Genomic DNA, 17,390 nt, shown 5'->3' on the forward strand with positions numbered 1-17,390 from the left:
CTCTGGTATTTTCATCAAAAATGCTTGAAAGTCCTCTATTTCATTGAAAGACCAATTTTCCCCCTGAAGGATTATACTCACCTTTCCTGGGTAGGTGATTCTTGGTTTTACTCCTAGTTCCTTTGACTTCTGGAATGTCATATCCCACGCCCTCTGATCCCTTAATGTAGAAGCTGCTAGATCTCGTGTTATCCGGATTCTACTTCCACAGTACTTGAATTGTTGCTTTCTAGCTGCTTGCAATATTTTCTGCTCAACCTGGGAACTCTGGAATTTGGCCACAATGTTCCTAGGAGTTTCTCTTTTTGGATCTCTTTCAGGAATTGATTGGTCGATGCTTTCAATGTTTATTTTACCCCTCGGTTCTAGAATATCAGGGCAGTTTTCCTTGATAATTTCATGAAAGACCATGTCTAGGCTCTTTTTTTGATTATGGCTTTCTGGTAGTCCCAGAATTTTTAAATTGTCCCTCCTGGATCTATTTTCCAGGTCAGTTGTTTTTCAAATGAGATATTTCACATTATCTTCCATTTTTTCATTCTTTTTTTGTTTTGTTTTATTTTGTGATTTCTTGGTTTCTCATAACGTCATTAGCCTCCATCTGTTCCATTCTAATTTTGAAAGAACTATTTTCTTCAGTGAGCTTTTGAACCTCTTTTTCCATTTGGCCAATTCTTCTTTAGAAAGCATTCTTCTCCTCATTGGCTTTTTGAACCTCTTTTGCCAATTGAGTTAGCCTATTTTTCAAGGTGTTATTTTCTTCAGCATTTTTTTGGGTCTCCTTTAGCAGGGTGCTGACCTGCTGTTCATGCTTTGACTGCATGAATCTCATTTGTCTTCCCAGCTTTTCCTCCACCTCTCTAACTTGATTTTCAAAATCATTTTTGAGCTCTTCCATGGCCTGAGCCCATTGAGTGGGCTGGGATAAAGAAGCCTTGACTACTGTGTCTTTCCCTGATGGTAAGCATTGTTCTTTCTCATCAGAAAGGAAGGGAGGAAATACCTGTTCACCAAGAAAGTAACCTTCTATAGTCTTATTTCTTTTCCCTTTTCTGGGCATTTTCAGATTCTGTGGAAATTGGCAAAGTCTATGCCATTTGGGTACGGGAAGAGTGGATTTTCTAGTGGCCTTGCCTCTAGATCCTGTGCTTCTAAACTAATATTTGGCACCTTTCTCTAGTCCGTTAGGAATAGGAGAAATTACACCTCTAGGAACGTCCAGAAATTGTTTCATTCAGCCCTCTCATTCTGGGCACAATTGTACTAGAAGGTAAGCCAGGCTAGGCAAATGAACGCTTCTCCTATTTGGAAAGAGATTTCATAATCTCTGTGTCCTCTGGGAAATAAGTCTCTGCTCAGCTAAGTTTCAAACTACCAGGCTGTGCTGGCTGGCTTGGGCTACTTGAGTCCTTCATGTTCCACTGAACTGAGCTCCATCTACCAATGGCCCCAAACTGACTATTGTCTGAAATCTGAGAGGGTAGAAATCATCAGGTCCTTTTATCTCTCCTCCTCTCTTCCTTCCTCATTTCTTTTTTGTTTCTGGTTAGCTTCACCCTAACTCAAAGCAAAAGATGGAAAAATAACAAGAGGGACTCCCTGACACAGCCTCTGACTATTGTCAGAGAGTTAACTATGTAGCTTCATCCTGAGAACAAATTTGAAAAACATCAGGGGAGTGAATCCAGGTGTGGTTGAGTCTACACACTTCCAGTTTGGCATTCTCCTCCTCTCAGGGTCAATAATTAGTAGATTCTGGGTAAAAGGAATTCTCTGACACTGACCAGATCCCTCCACTCAGTGACTAGCCCAGCATCCCCAGGCTTGTTCCAGGGGGTATTTTCAAGTCCATTTAGTTTCTTCCTAGAAAAAATGCTCCCAGAGCCAGAAACATTCATGGTTCTTCTAGGCTAAGCAATCCATAGGGCGAAAAAGGTTTGGGTTTTTGAAAACCTTGTTTTGGCTATAGCTGATCCTATGAAATTGACCTTTTAAAGAAGAGTAGTAGAGCCAACATAGGAAGCCAGGACTTCTCCTGCAAGATAGAGAGCCAGCAATCTGGGGAGGGTGTGTATGGGACACTGTGAAGTAAACAACCTTTCTGAAAGATGCAATACAGAGTACTCCTCCCATAAATCCCAGAGCCTGTTCTTCTGGTCTCTGGAGATCTGTCACTTATCTGGTCACTGGCAGTCGAAACCACACCAGATAGATGACCTTCTACAATGGGGTAAGAGGAAGAATTTGCCTTCTACCTTCTTGGTCTGGGTGACTGCTATTTTTCAAGGCTGTTCTCAGGATGAGACCCCACTGGTAAGGAGCATTTTGCAGTTAGGGAGGACAATATAGTGTATGAAAGGGACCACTTTTCCCCTGCTATTGTCTAGGGTCTCATCTAAAGATTCCATAGCACAAACCATGTCAGAGGGAAGGGAAGTCCTCCCTTGCATTAAAGACTATTACTTTAGATACTCTTGAAATTATAGAGCTATGGTAACTGGACCATGTCTAAAGCGTCAGGAATAAATGTTTTTGACGCCACACACACACACACACACAAACACACACACACACACACACACACACACACACACACACCCTCAGCCAATTGACATTGAATGTCTGTATGTACCAAGCAAGCAGGGCTTCACTGCCCCCAATTTACTATTGCTTCAAACGTTGCAAATATATCTTTTTTTTTTTTAATTTTAAGCCACACAGTTTACTGAAAGCCAGTCAGAGCCACATGCTACAGAGAGGGAACAAATCCACTGGGAATCTCTCACTTTCCCCCACTTGCTTCTGTAGCATCTGCAACTCCTGTTGAGCCTCTGCCAAGAAGAGTACCGATGTCCCACAGCAGTCAAGGGAGGAGGAGTAGCAGGGCAAGGGGGACCAAAAGACAGAAAGATGGAGGGGGTTGAGGAAAGTGGAGGCTGGCGAACGCCAGTAGACTTGGGGTTGGAATTAAAATAAAGGCCTAGAAACAAACATAAAAGATAAGGATAAGGGGGGAAATCATTAAAGAGAGAGTATGAGAGTGAAAGAGAGAGAGAGAGAGAGAGAGACTAATTCCAGACAGCTATAGAGTGAGGCTTGGTGTTTAGCGAAAAGGCAAAAATTGACTTCTCCTGGACAGTCCATCACCTTCCTGGTATTACTCTCCTTATTCCCCAAAGAAGAGCCTTTTGAAATGTAATCTGTGTTAGATGAAATTAAGGATCTGGCTTAATAATAGCCATATGTCATCTCCCTACTATCTATCTGAAGCAGTGGGCTAGCTCTCCAGAGTCTGATCTTAGGAAGATATTTGCTAAATTACAAGATGTAGAAGCAGTGAGTGCAAAAAGGAGTGGATTTGGTGTCAGAGGAAAGGGATATGTATTCGTCTGAGAGCTGCTATTTGCTACCAATGTAATCCCAAGCAAGTCATTTGGATCTGGTTGTCAGTTTCCTCAGCTATAAAAGGAGGCCATTTTAACAAGATAGATGACCTAAAGCCTTTTCCATCTTTAAATGCTGTGATCCTAAACATCCTGAGTACCCTAAACTGCAGGCTGACAACCTGCTGTCCTAGTATTTGTCATTTTCATGTCATCCAAAATGTCAATGTTATTCTGACCAAGGAGTCATTCAAAGGCTAAAATTAAAGTCTTTGGTGTCCTAATTTTTCTTCTGCTTTATCTTTGTATGTGCCAGAGCACCAAATAGTGTCTTGAATACAGTAAAAGGGGAGGGGGAGGGCGGGGTTTCAATAAATATTTGATTTCAATTATCTGACCCTAGAGAAGTCACCCAGATGGCCAGTAACCTGCTTGCATCAAGGTACTGAAGACCCAGAGCTGGGTTTTCTCCTAATCTCCTATAGACACAGCCACTGAAGACCTCTTGTTTAAGGAGAACACATGGGACTTCCTTTTCCTTCAAATGAAAGCCAGACAATTCCTGAGAAAGATTAGGCTTATTTCCTCATAAACTCTGTTCAAATTCTGGGAGAACTGTAGGAATCAAATCCCACTGTGGAAATAAAAATAAAAAATAACTGAAATTTGCATAGTCCTTAACATTTCTAAAGTATTTTCTGCCCAACATTTATCATCATCATTTCACATGTGGGGAAATTAAGATACCCGAGAAGCTAAGTAATCTGACCAAGATTGCACAACCAGTGTCAGAGCAAGGTCTGGAACTCAGATCTGACTCCAAGGACATGCATCTTTTCAGACACCACAGCTGCTTTCTAAGATGAAGAAAAGCTGTGATGGTAATGACAAATATTGAGAAGGAACACCAAAGTTTCCTCTTTTTTCTGGTATCTGGAATTCTTTGGTTGAACATCAGGCATTCTCCAGGGTGAAAGTGGGAGGTAACCTGGGGTGGTGTGGCCTCCAGGATGCAGGTTCCCTACCCCTCATCCAGTGATTCAAATCCAAGCTTCAGTGATCTCTTAGTAAAATAAAAATTTTCAACCCTCTGTCCTCAATGTCACCATGAAAAAAGGAAATGAAAATACTCATTTAAAGAAAACAGTTTAACAATGAAGCACATACATCACTAATACAAGACCTTCAAATCTAAACCAATAGATGTCACACATATTCTGTAAAATTAATACAATATTCTAATACAGTCACATAATTGTGCCCACCCTTTGAAGTTTTCCACAAAAAAACTTTAACACAAGTAAACCTTTAAACATTGAACTGTTTATTGAAGCCAAATGGAAGAAAGCGGGTTTGAACAGGTAGAGTTCAATGGAGTTTTGGGGCAAGGGTGGGTTTTTGATGTCCTGCTTTCCCCCTTCAGAAGGCTGTGGTCCCATACATGCCCATGGGCATCGGCCTGGCTGGTGTCCTTGGGGGGTTTCTGAGAAGATATCATGGTTGTGAGTATGCTGCTGGTTTTCTTTGTAGTCTCATGAGATGCAGTGGCAGAGGATGGTTTAGATGAAGCAGCTGCATTTTTATTTGAATGCTGGATGGAGTCTACAAACCCATGAGTGAAAGAGAAGGTTTTGTGTTATAGAAATCAGTGCAATTCTGACTGTTTTTCCCAGGAAATATCAGGGTAAGAGTATCACCCATAGTGAACACAATAAATCAGCACTATAGATCACCTTATTCATATCCACATTTCCTTGGAAAGAGAATCTATATTTGGAAATAACCCCAGGCAAATCCCTTGATCCCAGTTTGTCTCAGTTTCCTCAATTATAAAATAGAGACAAGAACACCACCTATCTCACAGAGTTGTTGTGAGAGTGAAAGGGGATGATACTTCAAAAAGTATTTAGTGCAGTTGCTGGCACACAGTAGGTACTATATAAATGCTTATTCCCTTTCCTTGCCCCATCCTTGGGTTGCCAACACCTGCAGGGTTTCCCTTCCCTGCACCTGTCCTCCCTCTTCCTCTTGTCCCATGATGCCTGCAGCAGCAGTATCCAGATTGCTCAACCAACGAACACCCCAGACAGCTTCAAAGGTCAGTGAGAAATCTCCTTCACCCAGGAGAAAGGAATGCAGTCAGGACCACCTGCTGTAGCCACTGCAGCAGCAGGGTCCATTTTTGGAGCCCTCCCTCGAAAGTCTCTGGAGGAAATGAGCAGTTGATCTGAATCTCAGCCTAAGCACAGCCCTGGGATGAGGAGGAGTGCTGGAGGTGGTTGTGGTGAAGGAGTTCTACTTGCAGATTCTGGACAGAAATGCTTGTGGTTGCTCCCAGTCCATGCACAGACCAGGAAAGGAGTAAACTCCTCTGCCCTGATTGTGCAATCTTGGAGGAACTGAAAACTTACAGGTACCCAGACTATATCCTCCTCTTGACAAAGGACTCAAAAGTCAAGTAAATGGCTGGGAAAATGCCCAAAAAAGGAAAAAAATAAGACTGTAGAAGGTTACTTTCTTGGTGAACAGGTATTTTCTTCCATCCTTTTGGATGAGGAAGAACAATGCATAACGTCAGAGGAAGTCAAGGCTTTTGCATGCAAAACCTCCAAAATAAATATTCAATGGTTTCAGGCCATGGAAGAGGTCAAAAAGAATTTTGAAAATCAAGTAAGAGAGGGGGAGGAAAAATGGGAAGAGAAATGAGAGCAAGGCAAGAAAATCATGACAAGCAAGTCAATAGCTTGCTAAAGGAGAGGCCAAAAAAATGCTGAAAAAAATAAAACCTCCAAAAATAGGCTAGCTCAGTTGACAAAAGAGGAACAAGAAGCCAATGAGCTGAAGAATGCTTTAAAAGGTAGAATTAGCCAAATGGAAAAACAGATTCAATAACTCACTGGAGAAAATAGTTCTTTAAAAATTAGAATGGAGCAGATGGAAGCTAATGACTTTATGAGAAATTAAGAAATTACAAAACAAAATCAAAAGAATGATAAATAGAAGATAATGTGAAATATCTCGTTGAAAAAACAACTGACCTGGAAAATAGATCCAGGAGAGAAAATTTTAAAATTATGGGACTACCTGAAAATCATGATCAAAGAAAGAGCCTAGACATACTATTTCGCAAAATTATCAAGGAAAATTGCCCTAAGATTCTGGAACCAGAGGGCAAAATAAATACTGAAAAGATTCACAGATCACCTCCTAAAAGAGATCTGAACAAAGAAACTCCTAGGAATATTATAGCCAAATTCCAGAGTTACCAGGCCAAGGAGAAAATATTGCAAGCAGCTAAAAAGGAAAAATTCAAATATTGTGGAAATACAATCAGGATAACACAAAACCTAGGAGCTTCTACATTAAGGGATCAAAGGGCTTGGAATATGATATTCCAGAAGTCAAAGGAACTAGGATTAAAACCAAGAATCACATAACCAACAAAACTGACTATAATACTTCAGGGGGAAAAATGGCCATTCCACAAAATAGAGAACTTTCAAGTATTCTTGATGAAAAGACTAGAACTGAATAGAATATTTGACTTTCAAACAAAAGAATCAAGAGAAGCATGAAAAGGTAAACAGGAAAGAGAAATCATAAAGTACTTTCTAAAATTGAACTGTTTACATTCCTACATGGAAAGATAATGTTTGTAACTCTTGAGACTTATCTCAGTATTTGGGTAGTTGGAGGGTTAATACACACACAAAGACACACACACACACATATATGTATGGACAGTGAGCACAATGTGTGATGAATAAGGAGGAATGATATTTAAAAAGTAAAACTAAGAGGTGAGAGAGGAATACATTGTGAATAGAAAGGGAGAAATGGAAGGAGGCAAATTATCTCTCATAAAAGAGGCAAGAGAAAGTTTTTAAAGGGAGGAGAAAAAGAAGAGGTGAGAGGGAAAAAGTCTGAAGCTTACTTTCTTCACATTTAGCTTAAGGAGGGAATAATATGCTCATTTAATCTGGTATTAAAATCTATCTTACACTACAGGAAAGTAGGGAAGAAGGGGACAAGTGGAGTGGGACAGATGATAGAAGAGAGGATAAATGGGCAGAGGGAGTAATAAGAAGCAAACACTTTTGGGGAGGGACAAGGTCAAAAGAGAGAACAGCATAAATGAGGGGCAGGATAGGATGGAGGAAAATATAGTTAGTCTTACACAACATGACTATTCTGGAAGTAATTTGCAAAACTACACACATATAGCCTATATTGAATTGTTTGACTTCTCAATAGGGATGGGTGAGGAGAGAGGAAGAGAGAGAAGTTGGAACTCAAAGTTTTAGGAACAAATGTTGAGAATTGTTTTTGCATACAACTGGGAAATAAGAAATACAAATAATGGGGTATAGAAATCTATCTTGCCCTAGAAGAAAGAGAGAAGATTGGAATAAGGGAAGGGAGGGGTGTGATAGAATGGACAGCTTATGGAGGGAAGGGGTAATCAGAATGAAAAGTATTTTGGGCTGGGAGGAGGGGAGAGATGGGGAGAAAAATTGGAACTCAAAATTTTCTGGAAATGAATGTTGAAAAATAAAAATAAATAAACTTTAAAAAATGAATGCAAACTATGTCGAGTTGCTTCACATCACTGAGCCATCTGTAAAACAGGGTCAAAAATATCCCTACCTAATTTCCAGAAATATGGGAAGGAAAGAATTAATATAAAAGGGTTTTTAAAACACCTACAAAGTATTTTCAGCTCTTCAGAAAAGCTAAGACTTCTTACTAACATCTAAGGTAATGCACAATTCATCAGTCTGATGACTTTTAACTTAGGACTTACGACATAAGGCTTGGTATTGCTTTAGCAGACTGGCCTGGATTGTGACTATAGCTTCAGACATGAGCAGTTTCTCCTGGAGATCTTGGCAGCCTTGTTCATACAGTTCCAGTTGGGAGCGGAGATAGTGAGTTGACCCCTTCAGCCTAGATTGTTCTACTGACATGTTGCTACTGAGCAGACCTTGACTGTTCACCTAAAAGAGCCAGAAAGGGACAGTTAGTCAATTAACAGACTTGGTAGAGGAATGGGTATTAGGCCTAGAAAAAAGAAGAGACTGAGCAGATGCCTAATCACCACCTTCAAGGATTGGAACTGTCATTGGTAATGAGGAAGAATGATAACACATGGCAGATTTAGGTTTAAAGTAAAGTAAAAGCTCCTAATCATGAGGTCTGTACAAAAATGGTGAAGGCTGTCTTGGGTGTTAGTGCGCTCCCCGAAATGAGTTTTCAAATACACGCTGGACAACTACTCATTATTGTAGCTAAATAGTGCAGTAGACAGAGCACTGGGTCTGAAGTAAAAATCCATACTTAGACATTTATTATCTGTGTGACTTGGGACAAGTCACTTCACTTCTGTTTGCCTCAGGTTCCTTATCTGTAAAGTGGGGATAATAATAATAGCACCTTTTTCCCAGAGTTGTTATGACGATAAAATGAGGTAGTAATTATAAAAAACTTAGCAAATCTGGACAACAGATAATAAGCAGTGATATCTCCTTGCTGACAAAGGTCCATATGGTGAAAGCTATGGTTTTTCCAGTAGTAATATATGGCTGTGAGACTTGGACTATTAAGGAAAGCTGAAATCTGCAGAACTGATGCTTTTGAATTGTAGTACTAGAGAAGACTTTTGAGAGTCCCTTAGATGAGAAGGAGTTCAAATCAGTCAATAAGTAAAGAAATTAATTCTGGCTATTACTGGAATGCCAAATACTGAAACTTAAATATTTTGACCACCTACTGAGAAGATGGGGCTCATTGGAAAAGACCCTGATGTTGGGAAAGATTGAAGGCACAAGGAAAAGTGAATGGCAGATGATGAGATGGCTAGTGCCATGGAAACAATGAACATGAAATTGGACAGACTTTGGGAGATTGTGGAGGATAGAAGCACATGCTGTGATGTGGTCCACAGGGACAGGAAAAGTCAGATATGACTGAGTGACTGAATACTTAATGCAGTGCCTGACCCATAGAGGGTACCATATAAATGTTGACTATCATTATTACTATCATCCTAAAGTGAGCCTAGGAACTACTGATCCATCATTCCTCCCTATTCCCACCTCACCCCACTCCACAGAGTTAAATCCTAGAGTAGGGAGAGATTGTATAAACATCTATGCCAAAAAAAATTGTCAATATTTACTTTTTTCCACAAAATTAGAAAAACATAAATGAAAACACTAAACTCTAAGAACTCCATAGTTGGAGCAAGGAACAGTCAGGAGACCTGCAAATGAGGGTAGTGGGTAGAGTGCTAATATATAATCTGAGCTATTACCTAGACTGATGCCAGTTGGGTCTTATACCCATTGTAGATGGCCTGCCTGGAGGTGCCACTCAACAACTTCTTAATGCTAAAAGGAGATGGTATGTATGTTTTATCAGGTAACTGAATTCCCCATCACTAAAAATATTTAAGTAGACAAGTGTCAGAATTGCTAATAAAGGGGAATAAAATTACAGAATTTTAGAATTGGAAGGGAGATTAACAATCACTTTGTCCACCTCATACAGAAAAAGGTTCCCCACTCTAACATACCCAACTAAGTAGTCATCTGATCACTTCTGGAAGACACCTCCATATCCACTACAAAGATCTGGGAACCCACCAACACTATTCCACTTTTGGACAGTTCTAATTAGAATAATTTTCTTTATTCCTGAGCCTAAATTTGCCTCTTTGCTACTTCTGGCTCTTTGGTCTTTCCTCTGAGTTCAAGCAGAAAAAATCCTAATCTCCATTACATACAAGAAAGCCCTCAAAACATAAAGAAAGCTCTCATGTCTTCCTTGGCTCTTCCTCTTCTCCAGACTAAATAGGGTTTTTGTTCAGTCATTTTTCAATCATGTCTGACTTTTTGTGACCTCATTTGGGATTTTTGTAGCAAATATATTGGAGAGTTTTGCACATTTCCTTCTCTAGCTCATTGGACAGGTAAGGAAACTGAGGCAGACAGGGTTAAGATGACTTGCTTCATCAGAGTCACATGGCTAGTAAGTGTCTGAGGTTAGATTTGGACTCAGGAAGATGACTTCAGAGGCGGTGCTCTATCCTTTGCTACTACATGTCACATGTAAAAAAAAAATTATTAAGAGTAAGTATGTAACATGGATTAGATAAGAACTTAAGCTAAATGAACTCTAAGGTCCCTTGCAACTCTGAGATTCTCTGATTAACATCCCTGAGACACCCCTATCTTGATTTGAAAGTCAGACTTAGGGCAAGCCAGAGGGTTGCATCACTATTGCTTCCCAGGACAATTAGTGGGGAGTGGGAGGGTGGTTCCCAGAAAAGATTCCCAGAAAAGAAATGATGATTAACTACTGCACCTCAAGGTTTAGAGGCTCTAGGAGACCCTACCTCCTACCTTCTACATCCCACTTTCCTTGGTTTTCCGACCAAGTTAAGGATAGATAGAATGACTCCACATTCAGGGTTCTCTCCTGGAAGCCTATACTCACCTGCTGGTCTTCCTTGCATTTTAAGTCAAGGATCTGGGGTCTGAAATACAGCCCTTTGCACATTCTGTCTTGAAGTTGCTCTGCTAGAGCTGAGGGATCCTTAGGAGTCCAAATGACTTCCGTCTTCAGACGGTTAATCTCCTTGGTCAGGCTGATAATAAGCTGTGCATTCAGCTTCTTGCCCCCTTCTTTGCTGTTCAGGACCAGCTGCTCTCTCAGGAGACTGATCATGGTATTGGCATTCTGTAGCTTCCTGTGTGCCTTTTTGACCTCAGCACACTGATTGTCTTCCTTCAAAACCCCTCTGGCCTCCTCCATCAGCCAATTTTCCTCCTTCTCCTTGTCTTCCTTCTTTCTTCGGGCTTCAGACATTGCTTCTCCCATCTGCTCCTTCAGCTCCACATTCTCCAAGTACACACTCAGCAAGGTGTTCCTACAGGATGCACACACAGACACAAGGCAGCAGGCTCAGGACCTCAACAACATTTCTAATGTTCTCCTTAACGAACTGAATTATGTTATTACAAGCAAAGAATTAGACATTCTGTTCTGGAAGGGGTGGAAAATGACTTTCCCATTTCATGGATGAGAAAAACAAGGCTTAGAGAGGTCCACTAACAGGGAATGGCAGAACTAGGAATAATCTATCAAGTCTTCTGACTCTTGGTTCAGATTTTTTTCCTGAAATGGGCAAGATTGGATCCCAGTTTCTGAAAAGCCAAGAATACCTGAATTCTCAGAAATAAATTTGTAATTTCTTATGTGAGACAAAAGGCAAGAATATTCTTGCTTGTGACACATTAATCCCCATGAGTTTTAGGGTATTTTTTTACTCATATACATGCCGTGTTTTCTCAGTAGATGATGACTGAGATGAGGGAAAAACAATTTACAATAACATTCACAGGGCATTCCAAAGTAACTAAGTTTTTTCTGATACATTATTGTTCTTTCTCTTCTACCCAATTCTTTACTAAGGTAACGATGAAGAGCAAAATGATTTGAACTTTGCATTTTCTACTATTCTCTCTCTCTCTCTCTCTCTCTCTCTCTCTCTCTCTCTCTCTCTCTCTCTCTCTCTCTCTCTCTCTCTCATAGGTAGACAGACTCAGGAGGAGAGGGAGAGGGAGAGAGACAGGGGCAGAGACAGAGACAGAGAGACAGATAGAAAGAGAGGGAGAGACAACAGGAGTGGACCTCTGATTTCATTGGTATAGAGAACTTTCCAGAGAGGAAATTTCTCCCAGCAATACAAGTTCTCGCCTCTTCTAGATACTGTACTCTTAGAGAGTTTCCTAAAGTCCTGAGGTTGACTAGGGTCACACAGCCAGTGTATGTCAGAGTGGCTGCTTAAACCCAGTTATCTTGGCTTCAAGGGGAGCTCTCTATCAAATATACATTTCATTCAACCCTTTAATAGCATCAGTGTGAAAACAACCTCTCAATTCTGATCACCCACTTTTTTGCAACTTAAAGTTTTAAGAGAGTGGTCTAGACCACACAGAAGCCAAGTGACTTTTCCAGAGTCATGCAGTCAGGATATGTAAGAAAGAGTTGGAACTCAAATACAGCTCTAGCCAGCTCTCTCCATTACACATCATGGTATATGTATCAGTATCATATTATTCAAGTGGATTTATGGCTCAATGAATAAGGCATTGGAATTGGAATCAGGAAGACCAGGGCTCAAAGACCTTCTCAGGCACTTACTACTTATGTGATCCTAGGCAAGTCACTTAGCTCTTCTATGCCTCAGTTTTCTCATCAGCAAAATGAGAGTGGTGGCCTGGAAGACCTCTTAGATTCCTTCTACCTCTAAGTTTCTGAGCCTAGGACTCCAAATCTAGTACTACATTCACCATGATATCCCTATCTCTATTCCATAACTAGGATTCCATTCCAACTGTGGATAATAATAATATATTAAACTTCGTCTGCCACTATTTTCTCAACTATATAATGGCCCAGCATTGCTGTGAGGTTCAAATGAGATAATATTCATTAAGCACTTTGCATAGTGCCTGGCATGTAGTAGGTGCTTATCAAATGTTTCTTCCCTCCCTCCTAGAATCCAGGTCTCCCAAGTGCCAAGACCAGGGCTCCTCCTGCATGTAGCCCAGTGTCTCTCCCAGCTGGAGTAGAACAAGCCTCTTAGGTATCATAGCTCTGGCCTGGAAGAATTCCTCTTTGCCAGGTGCCTATTTCTGACCTGATATGGGAAACAGAGGAGAATCCTGCTTCCTCAAGCTGGGCTTTAAGGTCCTTCAGTTCCTCTTCAGCTTTTCTCTTCTGTTCCAGGAGCTGATGGATCTCTGCCTTCGGGTAGATTATTTTCTCCTCAAGGTCACAGTTTTTGTCTCCTTGTGATGGGTAAGGAGGAGTTAGATTAGAATGTTGGGTATCCTTGCTGCCCTCGCTTTTCTCTAAAGCCTCTTTGACATACTGAAAAGAAATCAAGGTTTAAACTAGTTAGATCACCCAGGATGAGAGTATCCACAAACTAAGAGGTTAACAATGAAGACCACCTAGCAGAAAGAAGAAGTCAGACCCCATGAATTTTTCTTTCTTTCCAAAGTGCTTTGCTGGCCCATAGAAATGACAGCACATAAGGGCAGTGAATGGACCTTATGGGTCAGGGGATGTACATACCAGAGAAGAAAGAAGAGACACCGCCATTGGACAGGTCACTTTAGGATGACTGCTGACAGAGTAGATAAAGACCAAAAGAATTTGTTTTTTTGTTTTAAGGGGGAGAGACTGGTTCTCTCTCCTTTATATCTTAAATAGGTTAAGGTATAAGGATACTCTTGATATGAGTCTCTTGTTCCTACTGCTTGAAAGTCCACCTGCAGTAGCTGCCAGAAAAGACAGTGAACAACTACAATACTGCTAGTACATCATCGGTACACAAGATAACCCATGGGCTGTCCAAGCAGAAATGACAACAAGCTCCTTGGCGATAGAATAAAAAGCAGAGGAATGAACTGAAGTCCCAGAGTCATAGAATCAGAATGTTTAACTGAACGAAAACATAGCAACCCCCTTAACTTCAGGCACATAACTGGAGTCAAGTCATAAACTGCCTAAATCAGACAGGAGTCCTCGTCTTAAAATATCTGGGACGGACACATGGTTGTGCCCCACACCTAGAATTCACTCTTTTCTCATCTCCAATTTTATTCCAATTTATTCAGAGTTCAGTTCATGTGTTGTTTACCAAAGGAATTCCTCCCTTATTTCCCCAGCTGCTAGGGCCTCCCCGACTCCAAACATCTTGTAATTATTTTGAACATTTGTGTCCATATATGTGTGTGTGTGTGTGTGCGTGTACACACAGAGATATCCTTGAGATAAAGTAAGTCCTTTGAGGAAACCCTCCTCTTAGGATTTCCTGGGCCTGTTACAATATGAGGCACATGGACTAGAGTCTTATTGATTCATTCATTGATTTCAACTCTGCTTTTTGTTGCTCGGTCATTTTCAGGCATGTCCACCTCTTCATGACTCCATTTAGGGTTTTTTTTGATAATGATACTGGATTGTTTTTCCATTTTCTTCTCAAGCTCATTGTTCAGATGAGGATACTGCAGCAAACAGTTTCCTAAGGTCACACAGCTAGTAAGCTCATTTTACAGATGAGAATATGAGGAAAACCCAGACTAAGCTACTTGCCCAGGGTCACACCTCTTCTCAGTGTCTGAGGCCAGGTTTGAACTAAGGAAAAGGAGTCTTCTTGACTGGGGGCCCAGCACTCCAGGAACTTTTGAATCACCTAGCATCATTCCTCTCTATGAGCTGTTCTTCATTTCTTCACCCACAAACTAATGTGTTGAATTTTAAGGTCCCTTATGGCTCTAGATCTGTGAACATCTTCCATCAGGTTTTCCAATCTGAAAAACCCCAATCCCTTGTCTTTTCTTCCAAGGACCTTGGATTATTCTTAATGACTGAGCAATCAAATAACAAATTAAGCCCTTGGGTGTAGTGTTTGCTATTTTCTGATCACACAGAAAATTTACCGATCATTATAGGTCAAGACTGGCAGACTGCCCACATTTATACTCATCCTGGAGATGCGGCCTGTGATGTCGCAGAAAGTATTGGGCATGAAATCAGGAGCAATAGCCTAAATCCCAGCTGCCTATGCTTAGTTGGCCTTGGTGATGTTCAGTCATTTTCCAGTTGTGCCTGATTCTTCTTTTGACCCCATTTGCAGTTTTCTTCGCAAAGGTACCAGAGTGATTTTCCATTTTCTTCTCCAGCTCGCTTTATAGAAGAGGAACTGAGGCAAACTTAGGGGGAAGTGATTTGCCCATGGTGATAACATTTAATATAATTTTTGGACTTTAATAAGGACCAGAGCTTAAATTAATCAACCAGAAGAAAAGGCTGGACCTAACAGTCTTTTTGTTCTCTGAAGTAAGCTCAGAGAATACCTCTTCTTCTGTCCACAAGGTTAGATGGGACTGACTTAGCATACTTTATAAGACCCTTAACCCCAGATACTATCTTGAGTAATAGGACTTTTTTCCATATCTTAATATTTTGTGGACATATACTATGTTATGACATATTAAGGACAGAGAAAATACAGATGTTCTGAGTTGCAATTTCAATTAGCACCATGTCAAATCTCTTATTGCGTTTACAATCTATCCAATTAAGAAATTCCTTTTTCATGGGATAGTTAATCACTCATGGAGACCATAAATCCAAAGGACACAGACAACCTTGGATTGTCCTAAAACAGATTTAAATCTGATCATTCTTATATTAGTCAGACAGAAGTTTTCCTGGCTCCATGATCAAGTAACTGCTAGCTTTAAGGGAATGAACAACCTGCATTTAGCCTGTTGGCCTTTTTTAACCAAATTTTCAGGTCCATAACAGTCAACCAGCTAGTAAGTATCTGAGGTTGAATTTGAACTCAGGAAGATGCATCTTCCTGACTTTAGTTCTGATGCTCTTTCCACTGCACCACCTAGCTACCCTGGGTATCTTAGACAAATCAAATAACAATCTGAGCCTGCTTCTTTATATATAAAGGAGAGAAACTACTTGAGTGGAAAGGACATTAGAAACCATTCCCTCCAGAAACCATCCCATTCTACAGATGAGGAAACAGAGGCCCAGTAGTGTTTATGTGACTTGTCAAAGAGAGCAGGCTGCAGAGGCAAGCTTTGAACCCAGGTTCTCTGTTTCCCTTAACCTGTATACTATACTGTATGTCCTTTTTGAATCAATTAGATTGAAGTATATGTTACAAAGGATTTTAAGATCTACAAAGTAAAATGGGCTTGATCCTGCCAACCTCTCAAGATCTCATTCTATATCTCTTCAGATCACAGCAGATCCCACACAAAAAATATTCTGTACTCATTGTCTCTACTTCACTCATTTTGAAACCCCTCACTGATTGGCTCCTGACTCTACTATTTGAATGAAAATGGTCTCTTCCATACTACCAGGTATCTGTGAGGTTGTTTTGTTTGGTTTTAAAAAAACAGCATTAATCCTTTAAAAATGCTGGACAGGATCTGACACTGAAGAATAGTATGTCCTCCCTCATACTTTTCCACTTCAGTCAGGACCCTGCTTTTTGGTACTCCTGCCTGATGACCCCTCCTCAGTTGTTTTGTGTAATCATCATTCATCTCCTATGCATTAAGTTTGGATTTAGAGAACAGTGCTCTGAACTGAACTTTCTCTTTCTTTCTCTACACCTTCTGTCACTGATCAACTCCCCTGAGTTCTATTTTCACCTCTGTTTAGATGATTCCTACTTCTATATATCCTCTCTTCATCTCTCTCCTGAGTTCCACTATCTCATGTCTAATGTTCTCCTGGACATCATGGCTGCCATGATGTTCCAAAGGCATCTGATATTCAGCATGTCCTAAAATGAAACCTATTATCATCCATCCAGTCCTCAAAGCATGCCTACATTTTGGTTGTCCAGAATGGGTGAGGCAATAGTCTTTTGGGTGCTTGTTCTAGTCGAATGAAAACATTTTGAAAACTGGGCTTAGTTCAAGGGTTTACATTTGAGAAAGAAAATTGACAAGATAAAATAAGTTCAAAGGATGAAGACTAGGATAGTGGGGGTATCTGTCTTTGGATCCACATGCTAAAGAACGGTTAAGAGAGCTGGGTCTAGTTAGTCTGGAAAAGAGAAAACTTGAAAGCAGTGAATGATGGAGTAGGGGGTGGAAAAAACATTCCATTTTCAAAAATTTGAAGAGCTAAATAGTTTGACAGAAAGATTAGACCTTATGGACCCTGCCTTATGAGAGCTAGAATCAATGGTTAGAAATTACAGGAAGGTATATTTGGGCTCAACATAAGGAACAAATCCATCACAATTAGATCAAAATGGCAGGAATAGCCTTAGGAGGTATTGATTTTCCTATGACTAAGGGATCCTCCCAAGAAGGCTAAGTGACTACTTTGGTTGGATATTTTAGAGAAAATTCATACTCCAGCACAACCCAGGACCAGATGATCTCTAAC

General features: G+C 40.5%; 1 protein-coding gene across 1 annotated transcript; it reads right to left on the reverse strand.

The window, feature by feature from the left end:
• Positions 1-4,686: 4,686 nt before the first annotated feature.
• Positions 4,687-13,901, reverse strand: LOC140523926 (myomegalin-like). The gene is made up of 5 exons (XM_072638491.1): positions 13,530-13,901; positions 13,090-13,322; positions 10,881-11,313; positions 8,188-8,380; positions 4,687-4,985 (listed from the first exon to the last, which is right to left on the reverse strand). The coding sequence occupies exons 1-5, from the start codon at positions 13,554-13,556 to the stop codon at positions 4,708-4,710; spliced, it is 1,164 nt and encodes a 387-aa protein (XP_072494592.1). The 5' UTR covers positions 13,557-13,901; the 3' UTR covers positions 4,687-4,707.
• Between the last annotated feature and the right edge of the window lie 3,489 nt (positions 13,902-17,390).

This window comes from Notamacropus eugenii, chromosome 2 (genome assembly GCF_028372415.1).
Source record: "Notamacropus eugenii isolate mMacEug1 chromosome 2, mMacEug1.pri_v2, whole genome shotgun sequence".
Classification (NCBI taxonomy): domain Eukaryota; kingdom Metazoa; phylum Chordata; class Mammalia; order Diprotodontia; family Macropodidae; genus Notamacropus; species Notamacropus eugenii.